This window comes from Gouania willdenowi, chromosome 10 (genome assembly GCF_900634775.1).
Source record: "Gouania willdenowi chromosome 10, fGouWil2.1, whole genome shotgun sequence".
NCBI lineage: Eukaryota > Metazoa > Chordata > Actinopteri > Blenniiformes > Gobiesocidae > Gouania > Gouania willdenowi.
The window spans coordinates 9,968,609-9,995,603 of record NC_041053.1 but is presented as its reverse complement, the minus strand read 5'-3'; the positions used below and the strand labels follow the sequence as shown (position 1 = coordinate 9,995,603).

General features: G+C 36.8%; 1 protein-coding gene across 1 annotated transcript; it reads left to right on the top strand.

Moving 5' to 3' along the window:
• Positions 1-896: 896 nt before the first annotated feature.
• pola2 (polymerase (DNA directed), alpha 2) lies at positions 897-25,106 on the top strand. The gene is made up of 18 exons (XM_028460252.1): positions 897-1,099; positions 2,667-2,791; positions 2,869-2,954; positions 5,580-5,637; positions 5,706-5,815; positions 9,079-9,278; positions 10,044-10,132; positions 10,259-10,411; positions 11,388-11,450; positions 13,223-13,274; positions 13,350-13,468; positions 13,550-13,588; positions 13,668-13,741; positions 15,729-15,837; positions 15,909-16,015; positions 17,647-17,703; positions 18,424-18,550; positions 24,734-25,106. The coding sequence occupies exons 1-18, from the start codon at positions 1,015-1,017 to the stop codon at positions 24,887-24,889; spliced, it is 1,809 nt and encodes a 602-aa protein (XP_028316053.1). The 5' UTR covers positions 897-1,014; the 3' UTR covers positions 24,890-25,106.
• Positions 25,107-26,995: the final 1,889 nt, after the last annotated feature.

Below are 26,995 nucleotides of genomic sequence, written 5' to 3'. Positions count from 1 at the left end.
AAAATACAAGTGTCAGTCTTGGTCTCACAGCAGGAGGGAGATGACCGGAAATGATAAAAAAAAAAACTATATAAATCTATTCTGGATGAACTAAATACTGTTTCATTCTCTTGTTTACAAAAATTTCATTTTTTAAATGTTCGTTTTAATTTAATCGCTCCATCATTAGATCTATAGTTGTTTTTTCAGAGAATTCTGAGCAAAGGGTTGTAGTCAGACAAAAGAGGGGTACCAGAGCCATAAACGTTTGAGAACCGCTGACTTAGAGCATGACATATATGACATATATATATATATATATATATATATATATATATATATATATATATATATATATATATATATATATATTAACTAATTATTGGTGTTATTTTATTTTTGTACGTTTTGATCATGTTTTCAAGTTCCAAATTGTTCAAGATTTGGTCTCTTCTTGTTTAAGTTTATATGTGAGATGTTTACTGTATGCATGAAGGGAACCTTGGCAAGATTTATTACCAAAAACGTGGGGGGTGAAAGTAAAGAGTAACTTTTACTTTGAGTACTATTTAATTGAGCTATTTTTTACTTGTACTTGAGTTTATGCATGACTTACTTGTATTTGAGTACAATTTCAATCAAGTACAGTAACAGTACTTCTACTTGAGTAATATATCAGTACTCTTTACACCTGAACATTAAGGTAATCGTTAGGGGGGAAAAACAAAACATATAGGGTAAAGTGAAATTAAATAAATAAATGTAATATGCGTTATTTTTTTCTGCCACGTTATAAAACTTTTAAGCATTTGTTTTTTGTGCAACATTAAAGAAGCAAGCTGCTCTTATTTTGTAGTACTGCTACTGCTGCTGAATCTCCGCCCACGGACCCGGATGTGACGCATTTTCCGGGCGCCATCAACGCCGCTGCTTGTTGTTTTCGCGGTAAAATGGAATGGCCGCAGAAAGACCAGCAGTAGTAGTTAGAACCTTCAGATGAACTCCACTGCTGGAGCTTTGCGCTAAGTTAGCACAATGGCTACAGTAACGGCAGAGAGCGTCAGGTATGAACTAGAACTCTTTGACATCGTCTGTGATGAAGACCAAGTGCTGGACAAATGTGAGTGAAACTAGCTGAGCTTAATTTTTACTAGAAATCTGCTGAGCTGGGTTTGTCTTATCGTCACTGTCGCTACTCTTTATTAAACCAAACCATCTGCTCTTAATGTGTTTATTGTGGAAGCCAAGACTTGTCCAGAGTACGTAAATTATAGCTTTTTAATAATTGTAGACCACATTAGAGTGTGAACTTGTTGCTGGTTCAACTATAGACATTATCACAGACTGAGCAACAGGAGAAACAAAAGAGCTGAAAACACCTGCTGCTGATCTTTGTGTAATAATCACATGTCAGTGTTACTGGACTAGTGTATTCTTAGGAGAACTGATAAAAAGAGCTGCTTCATCATAGTTAATGTCTAAAATGATCTAGGACCAAGTTGATCAATCTTGGGGTCGTGACCCTATGTGGGGTCGCTTGGAAATAAAGTGGGGTTGCCTGAAATGTCTAATGAAAACAAAATAAAAACTCATTAATATAATATTTTTAAAAACATTGTATATATTGTAGGGGTGTCCCGATCCGATATTGATATCAGGCCGATATTAGCCTGAAAACGAATATCAGGTATCGGATGCAAATTATCCAGATTTACCGATATATTTAATTTTTTAATTTATTTTATTCATTTGTAGAATACTGTAGATATTATGTTAAAGGTTAAAATGTATGTAACCAATTGGTTAATAATAATTAAGTCAGTTTTCCTCACACCTACTGTTGCTGACTATTGTTTTCTGTTTGAGTAACATCACTTGATTGAACCTTTTCTAACATTCTACACAACAAAATAAGTAATTATTATTTTTTATTAAATAAATAAATGTATGATTCATGTTGATATCGGATTAATATCGGTATCGGCCAATACGCAAAGCTGCAATATCGGTATCATATCGGAAAGGAAAAAGTTGTATCAGGAAATCCCTAATATATTGTACAAACATGATATTATATTGTGCAATGTATTTTTTTGGACAAATTATAGTACTAAAGTATCATACTTTTTATTATCAGTATATTCTTCTCTCATTGTGTGTTTTTGTGAGTTGCTAGTAGTATTTAGTATCATCATCTTTAACTAAAATTAAGTATTATAAAACCTCATATTTTTAATGCTTTCATTTCTTTTTTCCCCTCTGTCTCTTTCAACTACCCCCTCTAGTGCCGTTGCGTACCCCCATTTGAGAAACACTGGTCTAGTCTAGGACATGGTTTTTCAACCTTGGGGTCTCCTGAAACATCTAATAATAATCAAAATTTTAAAAAAAATTACTAACTAAAACAATATTTTTTTAAATGTATCTATTTTGCACAATTAAAAAACAATACATAATATCACAGAAATAGATGAACAGTGCAGGAAGAGGAAGAAAGCTCATAGATCAATAATAATTATTCTTCAAATTAAAACACCACACACAATCTCAAACTATTTTATTTCAATACTTTCACTTTCTTAAATATAAATCTAGTTAAAATAAAATGCAGTATAAAAAAAACTATCTGAATCGGTGCATTACAGTGCTATAACACCTTTTGTTGACTCAGTAAATCTTCTCTTCAGTGGTGGAGCAGTGCATTTGTCAGAGGATGCTGGCAGGGGAGATGGTGACTGAGTGGTACGCCTACAGCGTCTCCAACAACCACCTGAAACTCACCTTGGACGCCCTGGAGCACTTTGAACATGAGGTAACAGGAATATTTAACAGTAAACTCTATCCATCACTGCACTGCTTTTATATTTACCACATTTTTTTCTATGACAGATGTTAAACAAGAGGGTTCAATCCAAAAAAAGCCTCAGAAAAGAAGAATTCCAACAGACCAGAGATGTGCACACAATACAAGATATGTATCCTGAACTAAACCCATTCACTGACCCAGCAACAGTAGCCATTAATCATCATCAATATTACTTACATGCAGTCATATCCTCCTAATTCCTGGAGCTGCTACTTCTTATAAATGCATGTAAGATAGAAAAGGAAATCCAAGTTGAACCAATGGAACACCATCACTAACTTTGAGCTCTTCACAATAAGAGCCCACGGTAGAGTCTATACCAGACAAGGGTAACTGGCCGCGCCCAAAAGTAAATATACAAAAATACACACACGCAAAATTTTGAACACAAAATGGGAGCAAATACACTAAATGATAACAAAAAATTAAAAAAAAATTCAACAAAAGTACACAAAATGAGAAGGAAACATAAGTCGACACCTGAAACACGTAAAATGAGAGAAATACACACAAAATTAAACAACGTAACTATATAAAAATGACAAATGTTGAGATTGATCATTATTTAAATGCTGATTTGAATGAACGTTAGGGGAGCTATTTCAAAATGTACACTGGTGTTCTGCAGGATTTTAAGTTGCTCAGTGAATAAAGTAACTTCATTACCTACTTTTTTTAATTAATTGATTAATATACTTTGGGTTTCTAAGTGTGAAGTCCAAGAGAGTCAAGGCTGTGGAGCTTATTCTAAATAAGACTAATTACTATACAACAAAACACTGAGATTTAATACTTAAAGCAACGCTGTGTAACTTTTGGCCACTGGGGGCGCTAGACCTTTCACGTCAAGTGCCTCGAGTGGCCACAAGAGTTGCAGCACTGTCGCAAAAATCAACAGTCAGTCAGTCGGTCCAGCCTCCCTTGTCTTTTGCTTGTGTTTGCAGACAGTAGTTGACCTGTTGGTTGAAGAGAGATCATCGACTCATGATTAGGTCAGTAGGAATCTCAAAATGATTGAGTGCGTTCGCACCCAACGCGACTGAAGCGACTAGATTACATTAAAATCAATGTAAAGGGGACAACATCAAGTTATCTCCCCTTAAGCGACGTGACTTGCGTGATTTGAGCGACTAGGTCAAGCACGACCTCGTCGCTCAAAGTTGAAAAATTTAAACTTTTTAAGTGACTTCAAGAGATAACTCTCACATCCTTCGCTGTCTGTAGAGCGGAGGCGACTGTACTACACTTCCTCATTTTATCAGGGCAAAAGTAATGCGGTTACCTTCTTGAATACGCCTACATTCTGAGTGAACTCATCCTTTAGTAACTAGTTAGTGGATTATTTAAACTGTAAAAGTGGAGCTGTCTATGATAAGTGCTGTAAACATACGGCCGTAGAAGAAGGAAAGGAAGTGATCAGATCTCTCTCTCTCTCTCTCTCTCTCTCTCTCCACACACACACTGTTCCCTGGTCATCGCGTCAGTGGAGCGATAAAGTGATGGAGTGACCAAAAAGCACCACTTAGTGAAAAATAGTTGCAAAAGCCTTAGCTCCATGAGTATATCAGAGCCTGTGGTCACGTGACTGCCGTAAACGTTCTCCAGGTCACATGACATGGCCAAAGATGGCCCGTCTTCTCCAAACTTACATGGGCGGTATTTCAAGAGGAATCATTTAAAATAACTCACATGCGTCAACTCTTTAGGTCACAAAGCCCACGGTGTGGCTTTAATTTAATTATTATAATCAATATTGTCATATACGATGTGATCATTGACAATGCTGTAAAGCCTAATGTTGGTTAATAATGGCAAATTAGAGCCAAATGTTGATGAGAATATTGTAAACAAGCATTTTAACATTAACAGTGGAAAAGTAACGTCGTTAATAGCCAACAAAAGCAAGTAATTCGTCGTGTAAATATTGTAGACGGAGGTCGTACACGTATAAGTAAAAGAGTGAAAAATAGTGTTTATAGTTAATAAGTTATTTATTACTCCACTTGTTCAACAAGCACACACGGAACAATAAAAAGCTAAATATGAACTCCTTTGGGCTGCAGGTGGTTTTTAAATTCACACAGCACACTGGTTAAGCTAATTACCAGCTGTTAAAATAAAATAACATTTGCACCATAAACTGCACAGGTTTGCAATGAATCTGTGAATTGTCCAGAGTTCATTTTGCATATTATCAGTAGTTTGGTGCAGTTTGTTGGATCCAGTGAAGGATCTACAAGAAGCTCATGTGTTTCTTTTATTTACAGATGTTATGTGTCTCCTATGAGGTAGATCTACAACATTAATATATATTATAATGTGTGGCAGACGTTATATTGTTGCTATAGTTTGTAGAGATGGATGCTGTTCAGTTTAAATTAAGAAATATTTATATTTATCTCTAGGGCTACAGTTGCACTTTATAATTTAAACGTTAAAGGTTTGTATAGTTACAAGTTTTGTTGCATATTTAGTTGCACTTTGTATTTTATTTGCGTAAAGGTTTGTATTTTTTGTGACATATTCCGGTTTAAATTACTGTAGGTAGAAGAAATTTTCACAATAGTTTTACGTATTTTTTGTGGAAAAATCATAAAAAAAATGCAGGAAGTATTGCCCTTAATAATATGTACAATAGCACCTCGACGTATAAGGTGGGAACACCCAGAGTACTATTGATGAGATCCAGAGTTGATCTTTATACTGCATTACAAACTTTAACAGAGTTTCTCAGAATCAAAGCTGAGGAAGAGGAGGAGAATCTTCTGGACTCTTATTCTAGTCCACCAAAGGCAAGTAGCATCCTCAGCCTGTGTGTGATGCATGAGCATGCATCCTAAACCCTGTGATTGTGTGACAGGGCTCTCAGAAACGTGCACTAACCACTCCAGAGCATCCCCAGTCCAAGAGGAGTGCAGCTCTGATGTCCAGCCCCAGCCTGCTGCTGTCTCCATCCAGCTTCTCTCCCAGGTACAGACAGTAACCAGTGGATCATCAATGTAGGCCTGTCTTTACATGCCTGTAGCACTAATGTATGTTTCCTGGTGCTTTTGCAAAGGGATTTTAAACTACTGTCTGATCAGTGGCCACAGATAGACCAGTTTAACACAAAAATTGTAAAAAATGTCACAAAACCTTCCCTTTTTTTCTTAAGTTTTTACCAGGGTCCCCATGGTCATTAAATTCCTGTAAAAGTTAATGGAATTTGAAAAACCGATTTTCCAGTCTTGAAAAGTCATGGAATAATTTAAAGGCATTGTGGAAAATGTTATTTTGGCTTCAAATGCCGGATGGATCATCAAAACTATTGGTCCTAATTGTCAATCATTCTGGTGATATGTTTACGTAAGGCCGTCGTACGTGCACGTCCCTCGCTAGTTTTTGCTTGCTGCGCATGTGCACTTGAAGTGTTTATGTGTCTCGTAGATTTTCACTTTCCGGTGGTGAGTCTGACATAGTGGGAAAAGTGCAAATCTTCTTTTGGAAAGTGAGCTTTCATGAGAGATGCCGACACCAACTTGTAAACTGAGCTATTTACGAGGAAAACTGGGCTCGTGCACGTGCTCTCACACACGTAGGCGTTCCCTCTTGGGAGCAGTTAGAGTGTTGCGCATGTGCATTTTTTTTTTTCAAAAAAGTGGAGAGGGTGTTTCTTTTCTAAACGTGGGGAGAATCCTCCTCTATACCTTTAACTGTTTTGTATTATAGCTTATTTTATTTTAATGTTTAAAATCCAACATCTGCTATTACGATGGAACATTAAGCAAGTCCCTGTGTTGTACATCATTTTTAATACATTTCTGCAAATTTAAATTGTAATCTTATAATCATATAATTAAACATGGTAGCACTTAGTTAGTTGTATTTTAATGTTACATTCAATAGCTGATCAATCGTTATTTAAAGGGGACATATCATGCTAAATCCACTTTTTTAGCCCTTAAATGCTTAGAAGTACAGAAAAAATCAAATTAGTTTCTTCAGGTGCTCCGTAGATATCTTTATATTCTGTTTTGGTCATATTTTTCAATCTGTTTCGATTTTTCTATTCTCTATTACGTTTTTTGAACTATTACATCACAGTATTTGCAGCGGAACTGCCAAATTAGGACATCGACTCACTTCGAGCAATCCGCCATTTTTATTTCTCGCTGCGATTTTGTAGTGCAAGCCGAAGCTACGAGAGGACAAGTCAAAATGTTCAGTTGTTGGATGTAGTAACCCACACGCTTCATTACACCGTCTCCCAGCATCAGAACCTTTTCAAAGTGCCTGGTTGAGTTTTATTTTTTATGGAAATGTACCCACATCTGTGGGTAAGGTCATTTTTGTGTGCGTGAAGCACTTCAAGGACGTCTGCTTCAGCAACCTCCGCCAGTATAAAGAAGGATTTACCAAAAGACTTTGTCTGATTGAGGGTTCAATTCCTTCTATCTTTGGAGACGACGAACAGAGCACTTCGGTAAGCTGTAAATAAGGCTAAAAAGTGTGATGATAAGACGTCCCTGTCATTGTTTTGTTAGCATTAGCAGTTGCACCGTCTTCATATGTTAGCGCTGTGTGCTCGTTTTAGATTCTTGATGATGTGGCCTACGTGATTTAATTTAAGTCTAAAGTTTTCATTAGTCATTTCATTTTGTCGTTTTTGTCTTTGAAAAGACTGTATTAAAATGCATTTTGTGACGTTAGCTTGGCGCTAGCGTTAGCTCGGTGCTTGTGTTAGCTCACTTGTTAGGGTTCTGCAGGTTCATTATCTTCATTTTCATCTCGCTCCACTGGGTCAGACTCTGGCTCGAACATGTAAGGCTGGATGGACAAGTCTTCTGTTGTTGACATTTTGTAAATAATCTCTGAATAAAGAGTTTATGCGCCACTACATAGCCATATCTCTTCTATCAAACTACAAAAATGGCCGAACAGGGTGGAGTTGAACCGAGTGTCACCTGAAGAGGGGGCGGGATATGAAGTGTCTCATTTGCATTTAAAGAGACCGCACCAAAACGAGTTGCTCTCTGAAGCACATCAGAAGAGGGGTAGAAAAGGGGTGGAGCTATAATAATGAGGAATTCAGACTCAAGCATTGCAGTTCCGCTTTCTATAGACCACAACTGTATGATTTATATCTAAAAAGAAAGGATTTAAAACCATGATATGTCCCCTTTAAAAAAAATTGCAAAATGGGTATCAAAGGCAATTGCTCCATTGTATATTGCTATATGATAAATAAGTTATGGACAGAACTTACATTCCCTGTGCCACATTTTTGCTCCTAACCCTGGCACACTGTCAGACCTCTGTTACACTAGTGCACTGGAAAAGCATGCTCATTTTTTGCTCTCGAACCCTGGATTTCCTCTGGATGCGTATCTGCTCAGAAACTGCACCGCTGCGTAACTGCAGTGCTATCTGTCCTTCAATCCCCTATGTATGTGTTGTAGCAAGGACTCAGGAGAACCCGCTAATTTACGTGTAATTGCACGATATACATGTGATTCAACCATGGTTAATTGCAATATTTATATATGACATACGGCAAGAAAAGAATGAAAAGTGAATTAAATGGGCAAAAAGTAGTCACGAGTGGCCAAAAAATGGGCAAATAACGAGGAACCAGGTGCTATGTAATGGCAAAGGGTAGCTTAAATGAGCAAAATGTTGCAACCAATAGTGAAAAAGGGCAAAAATGTGCAACTGAAAGAGGCAAAATGTAGGGTAAAAGGAAACAAATGGTATTTATTGGGCAAAATTTGACTTATTTGGATGAAAAATGGCCCCAAAAAATAAAAAAAGGACAAAAATTAGATAAGTGTCAAAAAGAACTTGCAAAAAAGGGAAAAAATAATTTGCAAAAGGAAGCTAAAGTCTGAAAGAAGTGTCAGGGGTAAAAATGGGACAAAGGAAGTTGCTAAATTGCTAAAGGAAACGGGTAAAAAGGGGTTAAAAAGTTTCCCCTTTTAAGGTTTTCTGGGGGAATAATAATTAAAATCAAGACATAAAAAGACACATGTTGAGCATCACTGACTACATATCACTGGTTAAACCAGCGGAGGGTTATTTCTATTCTTCCAATGCCTTTCTTCTCCCTGACTGTGGTGCTGGTTTGTTTTCTGCACAGCTGACTGATGTCAGCACCAGTCATTGGAGAGAGTTTTCCACCACTGCTTCAAACCATTGGATGGAATAGAAAGGTGTGACCCAGTGACATCATTATTATCTGTATCTATTTCAAATAGTGCGACACCGTCTCAGAAGTACAGCCATCGACTTGGCAAAGGGGAGGTGGTGGTCAAGCACGGAGACGTGCAGGAAGCGCGTTGGCGGGGCCCGAAGGACCCACGCCCCCAGCTGCAGCTGGAGTTCCTGGAAGAACCCGAAGACTCGCTGGACAGCAGCTACAAATACATGTTCCAGAGCCTGAGGGACATCCGCAATGGTTAGAGATCAGATCTTATCATAGACAAAATCATTCTGATCCATGACCTCTTAAATGTTTACATCTGCTCCAACTAGAGGAAATAACAGATTTACAGCTTTGTCACAATCTCGCATTAGAAAATGGATTTATAACAAATGGGATCATAATAACTAGGGTTTCCACAGGAATAATAAATCATTTATTAAGAATTATTTATTGGAATTTACTCGATTTTAAATAACTATATCATATAAAAACAAGAACGACCAAGTATTTGCATCCAAGCAACAATAATACAATTTAAAAACAGTTCAACTCGGGTGGAAAAATATCAGGATTATTCAAATTTGTAAACTTTGATGAGGAATTTACACAATTAAAAGTTGACCTTTAAAAGGGATGTTAAATATAGTTTAACCTCATCTAAAGTATCAGCATTAGTTGATTCACATTGGTCCCAATTTTTATTTGATTCCACTAAATAATTACCATGAAAAGTTTTTTGAATATTCTGAAATTTTTCCAGTTTTAAATTGACCGTACTAGAAATGTTACACTCATTTACAACAGTAGTAATAATAAATAGAAATGAAATACATTTATATAAGAAAGGCTATTGTTACCTCCAGGCTGTTCCTGGTTTTAGTTGCTTTTATTTTCATGTTTTAGCATTAAACTTGTTTTTGAAAGACTAGTTCTCCATCCTGTGAAAGTAGTTTTTTGTTTTGTTTATTACGTATTGTTAGACTTGGTTACATTAGTTGATCTCTGTGCTGCTCCCAGTGTTGACAGAGAAGATGGAGGAGCTCGGAGAATGCCTCAGGTCTCACTTTAACATTGAGGAGTTTTCTCCAGTCTCTCTGCCTGCACAGGTTGGTACAGCATCCATCCATCATCCATCCACCTGCATCCATCCATCATCCATCCCTGCTCTAACTGAGTCATAACACAGTGTGTAAATCAGCCACAACTGGTTTCCTGTGGTCTCTCTCTTTCAGGACAGCATCACGGTGCTGGGTCAGGTGTGCTGTGATGGTAATGGTAAACTGAATGCACAGTCACTCCTGCTGGAGGCGGGGCCTGCACAAGGCGCTCAGCGGGTGCCTGTGAACCTATCAGAGCTCAGCGAGTATTCTCTGTTTCCTGGTCAGGTGAGCTGTGTGTGGAAAGCAGGGTTGGGGTCAATTACAATTACGTCTTCAATTACCCATGTTCATTTTCAACTCACGAGTACCTGAAATCTTTCCAATTACAATTAAAATTACAAATCTTATTTTTCCCTGGAAGTCAATTACAATTACCTTCTCAATGACTAAAGTTCAATTACAATTGATTACAATCACTGAGCCTTTAATAAATCAGCACTATAAAACAACCTTCCTCTTGTGTTAGCTTTCTGTTAGCATCTCTTGTTGATAACAGGTCAGTTTGACCCATGTATTAAATCAGCTGTAAAATACACTAACAATATTATCTATCATCTAATTTGTTTTTCATCTATTGGTTTACCTTGTTAGACTTAATATTTTGGTGTGGGAGTCTGAGCCTTTTTTCTGTCAGTATACCCCTAGAATTTATTTATTTATTATTTTAAAGAAGTGGAAACACTTGACATGAAACATATTTGATTAATTGTTAACTACATACTGTATGTATAAGCCATAGAACTGTAACATGGTTCCACAGGTTTGTGTTTTAATTAAGTTGTAGTTTTTATAGAATTTCCATGCCAATTACAATTACAAAGTCAATTATTTTAACTCAATTACAATTCAATTCCGATTACAACAGCAACAGATTTTTTCAAATACAAGTACAATTCTAATTACATCATAATTGTAATTAATAACCAATTACGCGATTACAATTATAATTGACTCCTCCCCTGGTGGAAAGCGTCTGTAAGTTGGTGGTGTTGTGGCGTGTGGTGGTTCCTCCTTTGCCTGTGCGCTGAGGTCCGTGCGCTGCAGGTTATGCGACCACCTACAGTAACAGAGCGTGCCAAGGATGCGGCTGGAGGCGGAGCCTGCGTCTGACCGAGAACTCTGACAGTCAGTGCAGAATCCTCTGAGGGAGGAGGTGAAACCTGTTTGGATCTGATGTGGAGCTCCTTTGTTGTGTTTGCAGGTGTTGGTGATGGAGGGGATGAACACGACAGGAAACAAACTGATGGCCTCCAAAGTCTATGAGGTCAGCTTTGAGTCCATCGTCCTCCTCACACCAGGGTCGGGGTCAATTACATTTTTAGTTACCCATGTTCAATTACAATTACAGCGACCAGCATTGTTTCCCATTACAATTAAAGTACAATGAGTTTTTTATCCTCAGAAAGTCAATTACAATCACGTTCTCAATTACTAAAATATAATTACCAATTTCTTGGCTTAGCTTTCTGTAAGCATCTCTTGTGACTTGTGTCAAACTCAAGGCCCGGGGGCCAAATCTGGTCTTTTGGAGCATCCAATTCGGTCCACATGAGAAAGTAAAAATGACAGAGAAAACATGAATCATTGTGTAAATCAGGGGTGTCAAACTCCCGTCCTCGAGGGTCTCCTGGTGGAGACCAATGTGCTGTGATCAAGCTCTGCAGAAGCATGATAACGAGCCATTCATTTGATTCAGGTGTGTTGGAGCAGGGACACATCTAAAAGTCTGAGGAATCCGGCCCTCGAGGACTGCCATCATTTACACAATGATGGCAGTCATTTTTAATGGTTAAACTGTTGAAAAAAACCGTAAAGATAGGGTTGGCGATTTTCAAAAGCTAGCATGAATTTGAATGTAGCCTCCCTGATGGCTCCGCCTTTACCCCCCTTGCCCCTCCCCTCTGTGCTCCGTCTCACTCACATGCACGCGCACAGCTGCTGCTGAAGAGGAGCTCAGCTCATTGTTTGTATTGTGTAGAAACGTCGTTGTCTCATGTCTCATTCAGCAGTAAGTAAACAATAAACTTTACCATTATATATGTTAAAAAACGTGACCAAAAACTCTGTTTTAACTCTGTCAGCGGTGACACGCTTTCAGTGTGAGCTCGTGTATGTGAGGGATTGAGAACGAGCAGGGAGACAGAGAGACATGATTGGTTATTACAGGTTTACAGCTGCTACAGATGATGGATTTACTTTGTTCCTTTTTCAGAGCACATAAGATCTTAATTTCTGTCAGGACATAAAGACAATTTCAACCAATAACTTAAAAAGTGTATCTGGAGGAAATCGCCTACCCTAGCTTTAAAATTCTTACAAAATCTTTTAATTTTCCTCAAATTATTACATAACATTTTCCTTAATTAAATAGAAATTGGTCACAAAATTTAGGAAATTTAAAGTGAAGACCGTGTTGGAACTTATATTTGTCACTGTATTATATATTATTTAATTTATGTATACGTACAAGTGCAAACTGGGGCAAATCTGTGGCCCTTATGAGATGAAACTGCTCCATATTTGGCCCCTAAATTAAAATGAGTTTGACACCCCTGTTTTATGATAACCTAAATCAGCCGTAAAATATGCTAAAAACATGAATCTATCATCTAATTTCTTTCCTATCTCTTGGTTTCCTAGTTAGGCTTCCTAATCAATGAAAATATAGGTTTTAAAATTTTTAGTGTGGGCGTCTTTTTTTTGTCAGTATACCCCTAGATTTCCATTTTTTTAAATGGTAAAATGTGGTGAAAGCTTGATATGAAATATATTTTAATAATTAACTACATATGTGTAGAACTGTACATAGAACTGTAACATGGTTCCCCAGTTTCGCGTTAAATTATAGTTGACAGTTTTTATTGAACTTTCATGATAATTTCATTACGACAGCAACAGATTTTTAAAATTACAATTATCATTATGCCATAATTTTGATTAATGAATAGTTATGTGATTTCAATCATAATAGACCCCAACCCTGTCTACAACCTACACTTCATTTTTTACGTTAAAACTTGTTGTTTTCCTCTCCAGGGTGTTCCTCTGCCTTTTTACACATCTGATGTAGAAGTAGATGCTGATGCAGGTACGTGCACAGAGCACACCTTTCTGCTGTTCTCCTGTGTTCATGTGAAGCTCTAACCGTCTGCTGTCGTCTCAGAACCTCTGAACGTCCTGGTGGCGTGTGGGCCGTACACTCCCTCTGACAGCCTGACCTTTGACCCTCTGCTCGACCTCATCTCTGTCATCACCAGGGACCGTCCTGATGTCTGTCTGCTGGTAAGCCCCGCCTCCTTTCTGCACTCTGCAGCTCTCACAGACACTACTCACGTGTGTGTGTGTTTGCTTTGTTCACACCAGCTGGGTCCGTTCGTGGACTCCAAACATGAACAAATCGAGGTAAGAATGCGACACCGTAACAAAATCTTGATTTGAATGTGATCAGTATGATTAATTAAGTTATGTGTGTATCAAACAGAAAATGCAGGTGACCGAGACGTTTGAGGCCATTTTTAACAGATGCATTAAAAGCATCGTGGACGGCACCAAAAGGTACAGCTTGTGTTAGGGACTCGCTCATCAGAGCGTTCACATGAACCCACGATGACATAAAACAGTGCACACAGAAAAAGAGACTTTTTTAGCCACAGTATATTTTATTAAACATATTTAATCCACCTAGGAATGCTTTGTGCGGTTGTACATGTGTTTGTGTACAACGTTATGTAGGCCTATATCATACATAAATGTAACAATTTCATAGGAAGTCTCCTAACACCTCTCCTTAACTCTGTGACGTTATCCATGAGGTTAAGGAAAAGTGGATAGGAAAGGAGATAGGAGGGACTATTCAGACGCAGACCTGGTGGACTACCGACCCTCCAGAACCGCGTTTAGATACCTCTGGTTTAAATTAAAGCTGCAGTAGGCAGTAAATTGTGAGACTTGCATATAAACACCTGGATTATTATGGAAGACAAGAAAAGCTTACATACTGCAGCTTTAAGACTAGGAATGGGAATCGAAACCGAACTGTTTGCTTGCCTGTGAATTCCGCTTATCGGTTCCTCTTACGTCGCAAATACGTGATGACGTCACACGTAAGCAGCGTTTCGTTTAAACCATAGACTGGTGGCTCCGTATTTAGGAGTCAGTGATGATTTGTGTTGTTTTTGGCAGTTTAGGTTTATTTTCCCATAAAAAAACATTCCGGTGACAGTGTTTCATGTATAGGTGTGAAAAAAAAGCGATTTCACGATATATTGGGATTTTTTTGGGTTTCGATTTTTTTTTTATTTAAAAAATTAAAAAGATATTTTTAATTGAATTGGGTAAGTTATTCAATATTTTTGTGTATTTGTGCAATATTTCAGTGATTACAGTGCTTTCAATGTGTAATAAAACTAATAGTAAATAGGATGTTTTGAAGCAAATAGTTATGACTCAATTTGTCCTCTGAATGATCAATATCTGCTGATGAACATATACAGCAATTTGATTTTTCATCTCTACATTTCATTTTGATATTAACTGGGTAGAATATCGTATTGTGACCCAAGTATCGCGATAGTATCGTATTGCAACATCCTTGCCAATACTCACCCCTAGTTTCATGCCGATTCCGTTCATTTCCGTGTTCAACAGTAAATTCTGTTTTCATTGGTCGATTCCGTTAATGTGGATATTTTATAGGGTCCTACATAGTCCAAAGACTGGATCAAGAAGTCCCACTATATAGAAACCTTCCTTCCATCCCAATCAAAGACAGCGCCACCCTCTGGTGGTGGATGTAGAGAGACACACTGCCAGTGGTGTCAGCTTTAACTGAGAAATATCTCTGTGTCCAAGAATCCTCCACACCATCTGAAAGGGTGTTCTCCACAGCTGGAAACACCCTGAATGATCTCATATCCTTCCTGACAAGGCAAACATGCGATGTTTTCTTAATCTACCACAGTCTATAAGTGCAGCTGTACTTTTAATGAATATGTTCTTCTTTACAGAATAAATATTTGTTTTATGTATGAATTAGTTTTGGATCAAGTTAAATATTCTTTAATGTTTGTAGCCAAAGTGTCATATGTTGTATTTATTATTAACCAGTGAAAACAATCTATACCTGGTGGATTAAAAGACAGTTGATATTCCTGCAGGAAATTAAAGAGACAAAGATGATCTAATAAATAGTTAAAGCAAACAAATCCATTTGTATTATTTAATTCCTTCACCCAATGAGAGTTGGTAAGGAATGGAATCAATAAGCAGTATCGATAATGGAATTGGAATTGCTAAATTCTTATAAATTCCCATCCCTATTTAAGACTAAACAAAGTTTGAATTCTAAGAGTGATTTACTGCATCACCAAGCTCACACAACATTTTCACTGAGTTCTGCTGGTTCTGGTTCAGTGCTTTTTTTTTAAGTCTGTGCGGAGACGATTAGAACGTGTAAAAGTGAACAATCAAAGTTTCAGACCCACACATGTGTTTGCAGGAAGGAAGGAGTGTTTGTTTGAATCCTGGTGTTTTCTTTGTCCAGTGTTGGCTGTCGACTGGTGTTTGTGCCTTCACAGAGAGACGTCCACCATCACTTCGTCTACCCACAGCCACCCTTCACCTTACCAAACCTCAGCGAGGACCAGGCCCAGGTCAGTCACTTACAAACATCTGACATGCAAACAAAATGCTGAATGAGTGTTTTTCTTCTGCTCATGCTCAGAGAGTCACTCTGGCTCCTGATCCCTGTACCATGCTCATCAACGGCGTGACCGTCGGTGTGACGTCCACTGACATCCTGTTCCACTTAGGAGCAGAGGAGATCAGCTGGTGAGGACCTCACATGTGGAGGAATGTTCTATACACGCTTGTCCTGTATCCCTCTCTAGAGCCTCTGATTTTATTTATGATTTTCTGTTTCAAAATGTACCAAAATCCGTTTCAGGGTTTACTAATGTCCACGTCACTTTAAAATGTTCCTTTTAGTGTTCGTTTCATTGTGTTTCTCTACCTAGACCAGTGGTTCCCAACCTTTCTTGTCTTGTGTACCCCTTGAGCCTTTTTGTCATTCCATGAGAACCTCCTCACTCATACGTGTTCATGATTTTCCAAAAGTAGAACATAACAACTGAATATTCAACACAAGTCATTTTATTTCATCTTCTTAAATTGAACAATTAATATTCAGCAATTATCTTATTTAACTCAAATTAAACATCAAATTATGTTGCCTTCAAGGCAATAAAAATGATAAATATAAGAAATAATATTATAGAAAACATTTGTATTATTAGTACTGTATTATTAATACTAATATATTATGATTATATTGTTATTAAAGAAAAATAATAAAGTTGAAATTAGAAAAAAATAAGAATAAATTAAAATAATAAGTAATATAAATATACAAAACAAATAATTAACCTGCCTGTGTTTTATATAACTTTTATGACATTTACCACAAAATAAGCTTGTTTAAATATGTCCCCTTTAAACAGGCATTTAAACTTTAAAAACAAGTCATTTTATTGATGGACTTATGAAATGACTGAGAATATTTTTTATTAATTCTTAAATTTCCACGTACCCCCTGCAATGTGCTCACTTCCCCCCAGGGGTACGCGTACCCCTGGTTGGGAAACACTGATCTAGATGACTTTACTGCCTGTTAAACTTCCAAAATCACACATGCTAAATAGGGATAATAGTCGACTAGTTATTAATTTAACATTTTTATGTGTCACGCTGCGATCGCCACATTTTCATTTTACTGGAGAAATCTCATGTAAAGACGAGATTTGGTCCCAAAACATTCTTTAACCTTGAATTACTACGCTCAGTGATTAGAGAAGCTTCTACTGTGACAAGTCACCAGATAAAATGATCACCAGTTGAACTATTACACCAACAACTAAACCTGTCTTTGTACCAGAGCCTTGTCAGGGTTGGGGTTAATTATCATTGTAATCAAGTAATGGATCTTTATTACAATTATGATGTAATTATAACTGTAATTGTAGATGGAAAAATTGTTGCTGTTGCAACCGAAATTGAATTGTGTTTGAGTTCAGATAATTAGCTTTGTAATCGTAATTGGCATTAAAATTCTATAAAAACTGTCATTTAAAATGTAATTAAACTGTGGAACCATGTTAGAGTTCTATGGCTCACACACACACACGCACACACACACACAGTTAATAATTATTCAAATATGTTTAAAATCAAGTTTAGCTGTCAGTTCTATCATTTTACAATTTAAAGAATAAATAAATTTAAATTTGACAAAAAAAAGTTCACATTACTTTTTCCGTTTCAGAATGTCTATTCTGCGTTTTCCGTAGAATCATAGGCTCCACCTTTCCTTCGTTTCAGCACACAGTTATTTGGTGTGACTTTCCAGAGCAGGTGTTATATTATAAACTTGCTTAGTGGTTGATTTTTCACTCTCTGTGTTGCAGTGGAACCGGATCAGTCAGGTTCTCCCGCATCGTGAAGCACATGTTGACCCAAAGGAGGTAGAGAACCTAACACTACCAAAGTTCATCCATACATACATGCACATACACGTACATAAGCTGAAAGTATAAGTGTTCTAAAGAGTTAGATAATAACAGTGCTGTCTGTCGAGCTCAGTAATTAGTTACTTTTCTTCCAAGTTAAAACAAAACCAAGGTAAACTCACTTATTGTTTGATATGTTTAGAGTAGGGCTGGGCGATATATTGATATACACATTATTTATAGCTCATTTTGTGTTAAAATACTTGTTTTAGGAGTTGCTGCTTTCACAGTTAGATAGATTTCTGAGTGCGTTCTAACCCAGACCTTCTCCTAAACAAGCCCCACTACAGAACTCACTCATACGTGCTGTCCCTCATAGGAGAAAAGCCAAAAGTGGCTCATATTGTGCAGCAGGTTGTTAATAAATGTGCCTGTTTAGCATTTTTCAGCAGCAAATTTAACCCAGAATTGTCTTTTTTGTCAGACTTGATTTAAAATTATCAAGATTTATATTGTATAGCACCATTTTGAGAAAAAATACTGAAATATGAGTTTTGCCCATATCGCCCAGCTCTAGTTTAGAGTTTGTATATAAATAGTTCTGCTTTCTCTGACAGCAGTAATACCTACTATAGATTCAGTCATTTAAGTCGAGCCTATGATGTGTGTCTCAGTATCTGTTGTTTCTTACTTCATATTTGGTTTTACGTTGAAGTTCAAATTCTGTGTGTGCAGCTACTACCCTCTGTACCCACCTGTGGACGATGTGAACATGGACTACGAGAAGTTTCAGTCGTTTGGTCGGATGCCGTTCACACCCGACGTCCTCATCGTCCCGTCAGAGCTGAGATACTTTGTAAAGGTGCTGTTCACCATATAGAACAATGACATTTTGTTTATGTATATACTGTGTGTGTGTGTGTGTGCGCGTGTGCGTATATATATTAGGGCTGCACGATTTTGACTAAAAATCTAATAGACATTTTTTCGGACCAATATTGCGATTTGATTTGCGATTTTTATATTTGATGCATTTAAAGGCATAAACTACTAAAATGATGAATAACGGAAGTAATGTTACTTGTAAACTGTCAAACATATTCTTGCTCAAGTGCCCCACATTAGAACAATGTGAGCAGCGCCCTCTTCTGGAAGAATCACAGAGCGTCTGTTTAAACACTAGGATCTGCTTTATGGAAACTCAGACCTTTTTATCTGTTTTAACTGAACCTGAGATCCCAAGGCTCCACCATTCTGATTGGTCAACATCACTCAAACGCCAGAGAGTTATTGCAGTAGTCAAAACCTCAATTGCAATTTGATATTGATAAACTTTGCAGCCCTAATATATATATATATTATTTTTAAACGGTATCTTTGTTGAATTTGCTCAGACATTTTAGTACATACAATAGACATGAAGCAAATATAACAAACAAACCAAAAAAAGAGCTAACAATCAAGATCATATACTACTCTGCATCACTAGCACATTATGTCTCAATGCAAGCATTTAAACGTAAGCGGTATACACGTCTCACTGTCCAGAAATAGGATCAATTTGGGCAAGATAGTCCAAGAAAGGTTGCCAGATGTTGGAAAAGGTATCAAGTAGGGCTGTAGTCAACCAAGGAAATGGTTGGTCGACCAAGACTATGGCGCACATAGTGATTAGTCGACCAAAAAAAAAGAGAATGAATGATCAGGTGCAGAGAAAAAAACAGACAAATATTTAGTTTTGGCTTTTTGTGGTGCAGATTTGCTTTTAAACACAGACCATTTATGATATAAACCTTATTCAGGCTTTGACCAGAACCCGACAAAGCAAAGGTGAAACCTACAGTTCCGACAGACATTAAGTTTACCAAAGTTGTACTAAACATTTTGACATATTAACTTCATACATAAGGCGCACCTGATTATAAGGCACACTGTCGATTTTTGAGAAAATTAAAGGATTTTAAGTGCACCATATAGTCGGAAAAATACGGTATTTATATCAGAGCCTGACCTGAAACCTTTTTTTCCTCATACTAATGACATATTTACATTTGTTCTAGTGGTAAGTCTGCTTTTATTAATAAACAATTGATGTCAACATCAGATCAGCGCACAAGGAGACAAACACACATCAAACACAGGTGTGCAGTGCGCCCGCAGCGCCAGATACAGCAGTGGAACTATTTACATAATCCACGTATCAAATATAAGAATAATCCATGTTCTTGTGCAGAAATAGGATTGATTTAACAGTGGATGCTTGTGTGTTTTAATTTGTTCCCTCTCTGATCTGATCTGATCTGATCTGAGGACAGCACTCTACGCACTGACAGCTGAAACACAACTTTTTTTTCTTTCTTTTTTTGCAGCGCAGCACACACAGCTGTTGCTGGACATAGAATCATGTTTAGACATTAAATACATTATATTGATATTTAATCCTTAGCACCTATATGAGTGCATTGCATTTTTTATTTTTTTTTTACGGTATTGAATCTGATACCATTGCTGGTCGACCAGCATCGACCAATTAGTCGACTAAACGACCAAAGTTGGCAGCCGTAGTATCACGACAGCCCATAATGACGTATGGGATCCTCTCCATGTGCATTTCACTGGTGAGGTCAGTGAGACACGATGAGGAATAACCAAACAATGCTCTCTCTTGGTTAGGGGTGGGTACCTCACCATACAATACGATACTGTGATTATTGATATATTGGTCAGAAATCAATCTACGATAATCTATAACATAACAAGAAAAAAAAAGATTAAGTGAAAAAATACAATTTTTATTTTATATCTCTGAAAGACAATAAATTGAAAAAGTGTCCTATGAACAGTGACAATATTTTAGTGCAATATTTCTGTAAATAAGTGTCAACATACCAATGTAAACAAAAGAGTATCTCCAATAGTGCTTTCTGTAAACAAAAAAGGGGTCATTCTTACAAGCGACACCATTATTGTGCAATATTCCAGTAAACAATATATTGGTTCCTTCAACAAACAGTGATAACATTTCTGTGAAAAACCTACCTGCACATTTTAGTGAAAAAGCAGAAAAAGTTTTGAAAATGATAAAATAAATCTAAAATAAAAAAAAAAAAGATTTTTTAAATCGACAGCGCGAGCATATCGATAATCGATCGTGCAAAAAAATATCACTATATATCGCCGTATCGAGATACCGTCACCCTCCTAGTCAGGGTTGAAAACACAGCCATACACTCCAGAAAACCAGTTGAATTTATCACACCAAATATTATACAGCTGTGGACATGTCCAACAGAAAGGTGTTCCCATGAGCCCTCAGTCGTTTCACTAGATCACATAAAGAAGTAGAAGGAAGAATCCTGTGAAGTTTAGATTTAGAATAAAGAAGTCTGTGTAAAATAAAAAAAACTGATGCCTGGTATTCAGGGTTCCCACGCATCCTTAAAGTCTTAAAAGGCATTAAATTCATAAATCTAAAAATAAGGCCTTTAATTGTCATTAAAATGTCTTATTTCAGTGTTTCAAAAGTCTTAACATATAATAAGTATGATTGTAATTAGTGTCACTTTTTAAAATAAATGGTAACATTTGTTTTAAAAAAAAAATGTATAAAAATGAAAATTGTCTGTTGAACAAAGAATTTTCTTAATGGTTTTTATTTTTATATTTTTGTTCTTTTATGGATTTCTGACTATTTTTTTTACTCATCTTGTGTTTTTGGAGGGATTTTGATTATTTTTTGTGTGATTACTGTTTTTTCCCCAATAATGTTAGGTCTAAAATTTAACTTCAAATGGTATTAAAAAGTATTGAATTTAATTTGACTAAAGCTGTTGGAACCCTGGTATTAATGGAGCTAAGGTTTTCCTCCCATATGTCCTCTGTAATACTCCCCAGATCCTCCTCCCTGGTTCTTTTCAAATGGAAAGTGGAAAAATTGACTTTTTTAAAGCCTGAAATTACATTTTTTGAGGCAGGCGAACCCAGCAAAACACTGTAAATCTTTTTTTTTTTTCTTCAGGAAGTTTCAAAATTAGGCATGGATTGCCAGATGTAGTGTGTTATTTGTAGATATCAGAAAAAGTGTGTAGAGGGAATAAATACTTCATTTTGAAGCTTTGTAAATTGTTTATCAATATACAAATCCTTCAAGGCAGGGGTGCACAATACTTCGATTGCGGAGGCATTTTGTGTCGATCTAATCTGTTCATTTACAACCTCTAATAATAAGTAGAAGACCCTCCTCCACCCACTGACCTGACCATGTACATTTATTATCAGCATCTTCAGAACAACCTACTGTACGTGTGGAAGTTCTTCTAAAGAACAATGTGAGCCACAAACCCTGAAATATTCTGTGTGCTACTGACTAGCATCGCTACATCTGCTTTTTATTGTCTTTACTGAAGTGAGCAGCTGTGTTTGGTGCTTTGCATTTTCAAAAAAAACATGTTTTCACTGTATTTTTAAAAAAAATATTTTAATCAAACTCAGTTTTTAAGCATTACTGTTTCAATATTATTTTTGTATTTTAATACAAAGACGTGGAACAAACTGCACCAGAGCACTTTTCAATCCAGGTTAAAGGTGTTTCTTTTTCTCTACTGCGTATGACTGAGAGGGAGATTTATAATGATTTTACTTCTCGTTTAATGTTCATATTCATTTAAAATCTATTTAATGTTCTTATTTATTATCCCGCCACAAAGTGTGAAGGGGGGATTTACAGTAGGTTTGAGCTCCATGCGTCCGTCCGAGTTAAAGAGGACAGTTTTTCTCAGAAGCTGTTTAAGATACAATAACCAAATTCAGTGTGTGGCTTCAGGGTATCAATACCTTGATGGAGTTAGAAAATGAGAAGTGCATAATTATTCTTTCTGGAGTTCTTAACCTTGTTTTGTTTTTCTTTTACTCTGTTTGAGGTATCTTTAAAGGGGACAGCTTTTCTTACGAACAGTTTAAGATAGTTAGTCATTTTATATTCTGATGTGAGAATATTTTCTTGTGTACATCTAAGTTCTCAGATTTAGGACATTTAGGAAAAGGTTGTGAGTTATAATGACGAGGTATATAACGATTCACTCAACTCCCGATACGATTCAATTCACGATACAGGGTTCTCAATACGATTTTCTCACAACTTATTTTACAAAGAAATGTTTATGGCTCGTATGTTTAACTTGAAGACAAGCAACGTGAAATTAACAGAAAAATGCAACAAGTTGACTTGTATATTAAATAAACAAATGTGCTTAATATACCCATTTATGTTTTATTTTAGGCTGTATTATTATTATATTATTAGCGGCACTAGCCGAGCATAGCCACATCACGTAACGAGCCATTTATCATGATGACACAGGCCTATATAGACACAAACAACACATATATAAGTCTACCTTCAAGAAAATATATGCATCCAAGCTTTTGTAAGTCCTCATCTTCTCCATTGTGTAGACGCCAGGACTGTTAATGAGCTACTCATAAATATCAGACCATTGGAGATCTGGCCATGTTGTCAGGTTGTTTTTTTATGAACCTTGAGGTGTTTCATATGGACATGATTCCAAACCAACCAGATGTAACTTCCCTTCATGTCGCTGCTTGGCCTTTGGCTCTAATCTGCTGAAATATTCGTACAACATTGAGTAAAACCTTCGTGTCGGCCGAGGTAAATAGTGTAAATAGCGGTTGTCAGGCAAATGTAAACCCCTCTTAAAATGGCAAAGGGCGTTGCTAAAGCAAATGTCCCGGATGATGATGTCACCGCAAAAAAGTGTATAGTCCACTTAGTTCCACACATGCTGTGGTTGAGTGTGAGCTGGTGGGAACTGCAGCATCAACTCTCGTAGCGCCATTTTCTGTCTCGTAAACTCCTTTCCTCTCCCTCTGAGCTCTGACCATCACAGGTCATCTCTCATCCAAAGGTGCGCTGCTGCCACCTACATGTCACCAGTTGGTCACTACATCATTGTACATGTTAGATATTCACCGGAGAGCTTCGTCACACTGTCTCCTAGCAACCACAGCCGAAAAAAAACACAATAGACATGAATGGCACTCAATGAGTTCAACAAACAAATCATCATTTCTTGTCATTTATTACTGTTGGCTAATAAAATGCACATGTAGAACTGTTGTATAAAAGCAGTGTCACACGAGAGGTCATGCTGTTGTACTGAAATATCAGCACTGGTGTGATTATCTAGGACCAAATCACACCAGTGCTGATATTTCAGGACAACAGCACGACCTCTCCTGTGATATTAGCTCATTAAAATAAAATGCAGTGTAAAAATTCTGAGCCTTTTGCATATTCTGCACTAATACTGGCTACAAAGTACAACAAACACAAAAAGGTTGGGAACCACTGGGTCCAAAGAGTAAATCCAACTAAATAGTAGGGCTGAGTATTGGCAAGGACGTTGCAATACGATACCTATTGCGATACTTGGGTCACGATACGATATTATCTCGATATACTGCAATATTCTACCCAGTTAATCGAAATTAAACGTAGAAATGAAAAATCAAGTATATGTTCATCAGAAGATATTGATCATTCAGAGGATAAATTGAGTCAAAACTATTTGCTTCAAAACATCCTATTTATTATTTATTATTAGTGTTTTTGCACATTTTCACTGAAAAAAAAGAAAATGCAGTGTTACACACTGCCATCATAAAATAAAGTGCAACAAGTTTCTTTTCACTGAAACAACTGTGTCTCAAAGTAACCATGACAACATAATGACAGCATTGTAACAACTGTAAGTGAGAACATTAAGGATAAATCACCCTGAGTTACTGATAATGCACAAAAATGAGAAAAAAAATATAATTTACCCCATTGTGTCAGTTTAAACACTGATCTGAACAGATTATATGAAAAATACACAAAAATATTGATTAAATATAAAAAAAAACAATTTTTTAAATTAAACTTTTTTTTTAAAATCAGCACCAAAAAAATCGCAATATATTGTGAAATCAATTTTTTTTAACACCCCTAAATAGAAGTTGTTTTTGTGTTTCTTGTGTTCTCTAGGATGTTGAGGGCTGTGTGTGTATTAATCCTGGACGTCTGACCAAAGGTCAGGTGGGCGGGACTTACAGCAGGATGCTGATCCAACCCTGCAGCGCTCCATCAGAGGACGGGAGGAGAGTGAGTCCATGTTTGGCTGCTCAGGTGGTGAAGATCTGAGGAGAGTTGAAGGTTCAGCTTCTCTAAGCAGGACCATTGAGCAAAGCCACTGAGACCATGTACTTTAGTCGTTCTTCAAACATCTTCTGAGGACAACGACTCAGTGTGATAACAGGCCATGATGTCATTTTGTCGCCAACTTTCTAAAGATGATGATGCAGCTGCTTTTGTACCGTAAACTGTTATAAAAATAAAACTGTTGCCTGTTATTGTGAAAGAAATGTGTGCGCGTGCTTATCACTGATCAGGTGTAAGAACATTAAATAACTATTAATACATCACAGATTGTTGTGTTTTAAAGATGCATCTTTTAATCCGATAAAGACGTAATGTAAATGGGTGTAGAACTCATTTATTAATACAGATCATTTTGATCTCAAGTGGGCTGCAGAGGTTGGGAATCAAACATTTTCAACATTAATGCTACTTTGCATTTTCATGTACAAGTGATATAATAACAGTATGTAGTATACCTGTATATGGCCGAGAAAACATCCATGCTATAGGTGACAGTAGTGACTATTTAATTAATTTGGGGGAATTTTGTCAAATATTTTGAGGATTGAGCAGGATTAGGTTTCTTTCACTATTTTAGAGTAAAAATGACTTCCATCGTGTTATAGAAACATGGGAAAACTGAAATACTGGAGAGTTAAATTCAATGAAACTCCACTTGAATAATTGTAAGGATTAACTTTCCAATAAATCTGAACTGGTTTGTTTCTTAAAAGTATTTTTTGCATGGATGCCAAAATTTTACACGATACAGTGATTTTAAAATTACTCCCTGTGGGACAATTTTGATGATTTAAAGGGCCAGATTTGACCCCCAAGCCTTGAGTTTGACATGTGGTGTAAACCTCATAGAGCAATAAATCAAACCTTTCAAAAAATGGATACTACAGTGATATTTTTTTTTTTTTTTTGGGGGGCCAGAAAAAGGAGGACAGGGATTTGCTGGACTCTATTCAGGGTTGGAGTCGATTACATTTTTTATTTACAATTTCATTTTCAATTACAATTCAATCATGACTACAGTAAAAAGTATTTTTTTCCAATTACAGTTAAAGCACAATTCATGTTTATTCTCAGGAAGTCAATTACAATTAATCACAATTTTTCATGAGCCTGAAATAAATAACCTAATAAAAGGTAACCTTCTTCTTGTGTTAGCTTTTTGTTAGCATCTCTTACGATAACAGGTCCTAAATCTGCTCTAAAATACAAATATATGTCTAATTGATTTCCTTGTTAAACTTCCTAATCAATGATAATATAGGTTTGAATATTTTTGGTGTGGGCCTTTTTTCTGTCAGTATAACCCTAGATTATTTATTTAAATGGTAAAATGTGGGAAAGCTTGATATGAAACATATTTTAATACTTGTTAACTACATATGTATAGAACTGTAACATGGTTCCCCAATTTAGTGTTAAATTATAATTGACTTTTTATAGAATTTTCATTGTCAATTACAAAGTAAACTAGAACTGCAAGCAGTTATTAAAGGGGGCCAAGCCTTTCCGTGCGACTCGGCCCCCAGGTTTCGAGGAGCCCGTTGAAGTACGTCACGAAGGATGACGGGCTCGTGGCGAGCGTCAGGACACAGGCCAACGTGCCATTTGCTGTGAACAGGTGGATATGAAGTTTTGGAAGATGTGATTTAAAACGTGAAAGTTAAAAGCCAAAATGTGTTTGTACCCATTATAGCGACACCTAGTGGTGCACTTTTTGGTATGGGTGATCTGTGTGCTCTTCTATAGTTACTCTGTAAATTTCACAGCCCTCAACATATTACTTCAGCTGAAATAAAGGTTTGTTTATTTATGTTATGTAGTAATAAGCCACGCCCACTTTGACCAATCGCAAATAACTTCGAGATAGGAGCGACCCAAGGTCATACCCACCAAATTTGGTAAAAATCGGTCGTGCCATTTAGGTGATATAAATTTCTCATAATTGCAGTGCCCCCTAGAGGCCTAAGTTATTCAAATTTGGCTCATACCCCCACAGTCACATGGCAACCAAGGACCTCAGATTTGGTGGTCGTATCAAATATTTTGACCGAGATATGCAACAGTTCGCATTTTTATAGCTAGCTAAAA

Excerpts from the sequence above, each read along its gene's own strand:
- pola2 (XM_028460252.1), top strand. The coding sequence starts at position 1,015 with ATGGCTACAGTAACGGCAGAGAGCGTCAGGTATGAACTAGAACTCTTT. Across the intron at positions 9,279-10,043 it reads CCTGAGGGACATCCGCAATG|TGTTGACAGAGAAGATGGAG; the intron begins GTTAGAGATCAG and ends TGCTGCTCCCAG. Across the intron at positions 13,742-15,728 it reads ATCGTGGACGGCACCAAAAG|TGTTGGCTGTCGACTGGTGT; the intron begins GTACAGCTTGTG and ends TTCTTTGTCCAG.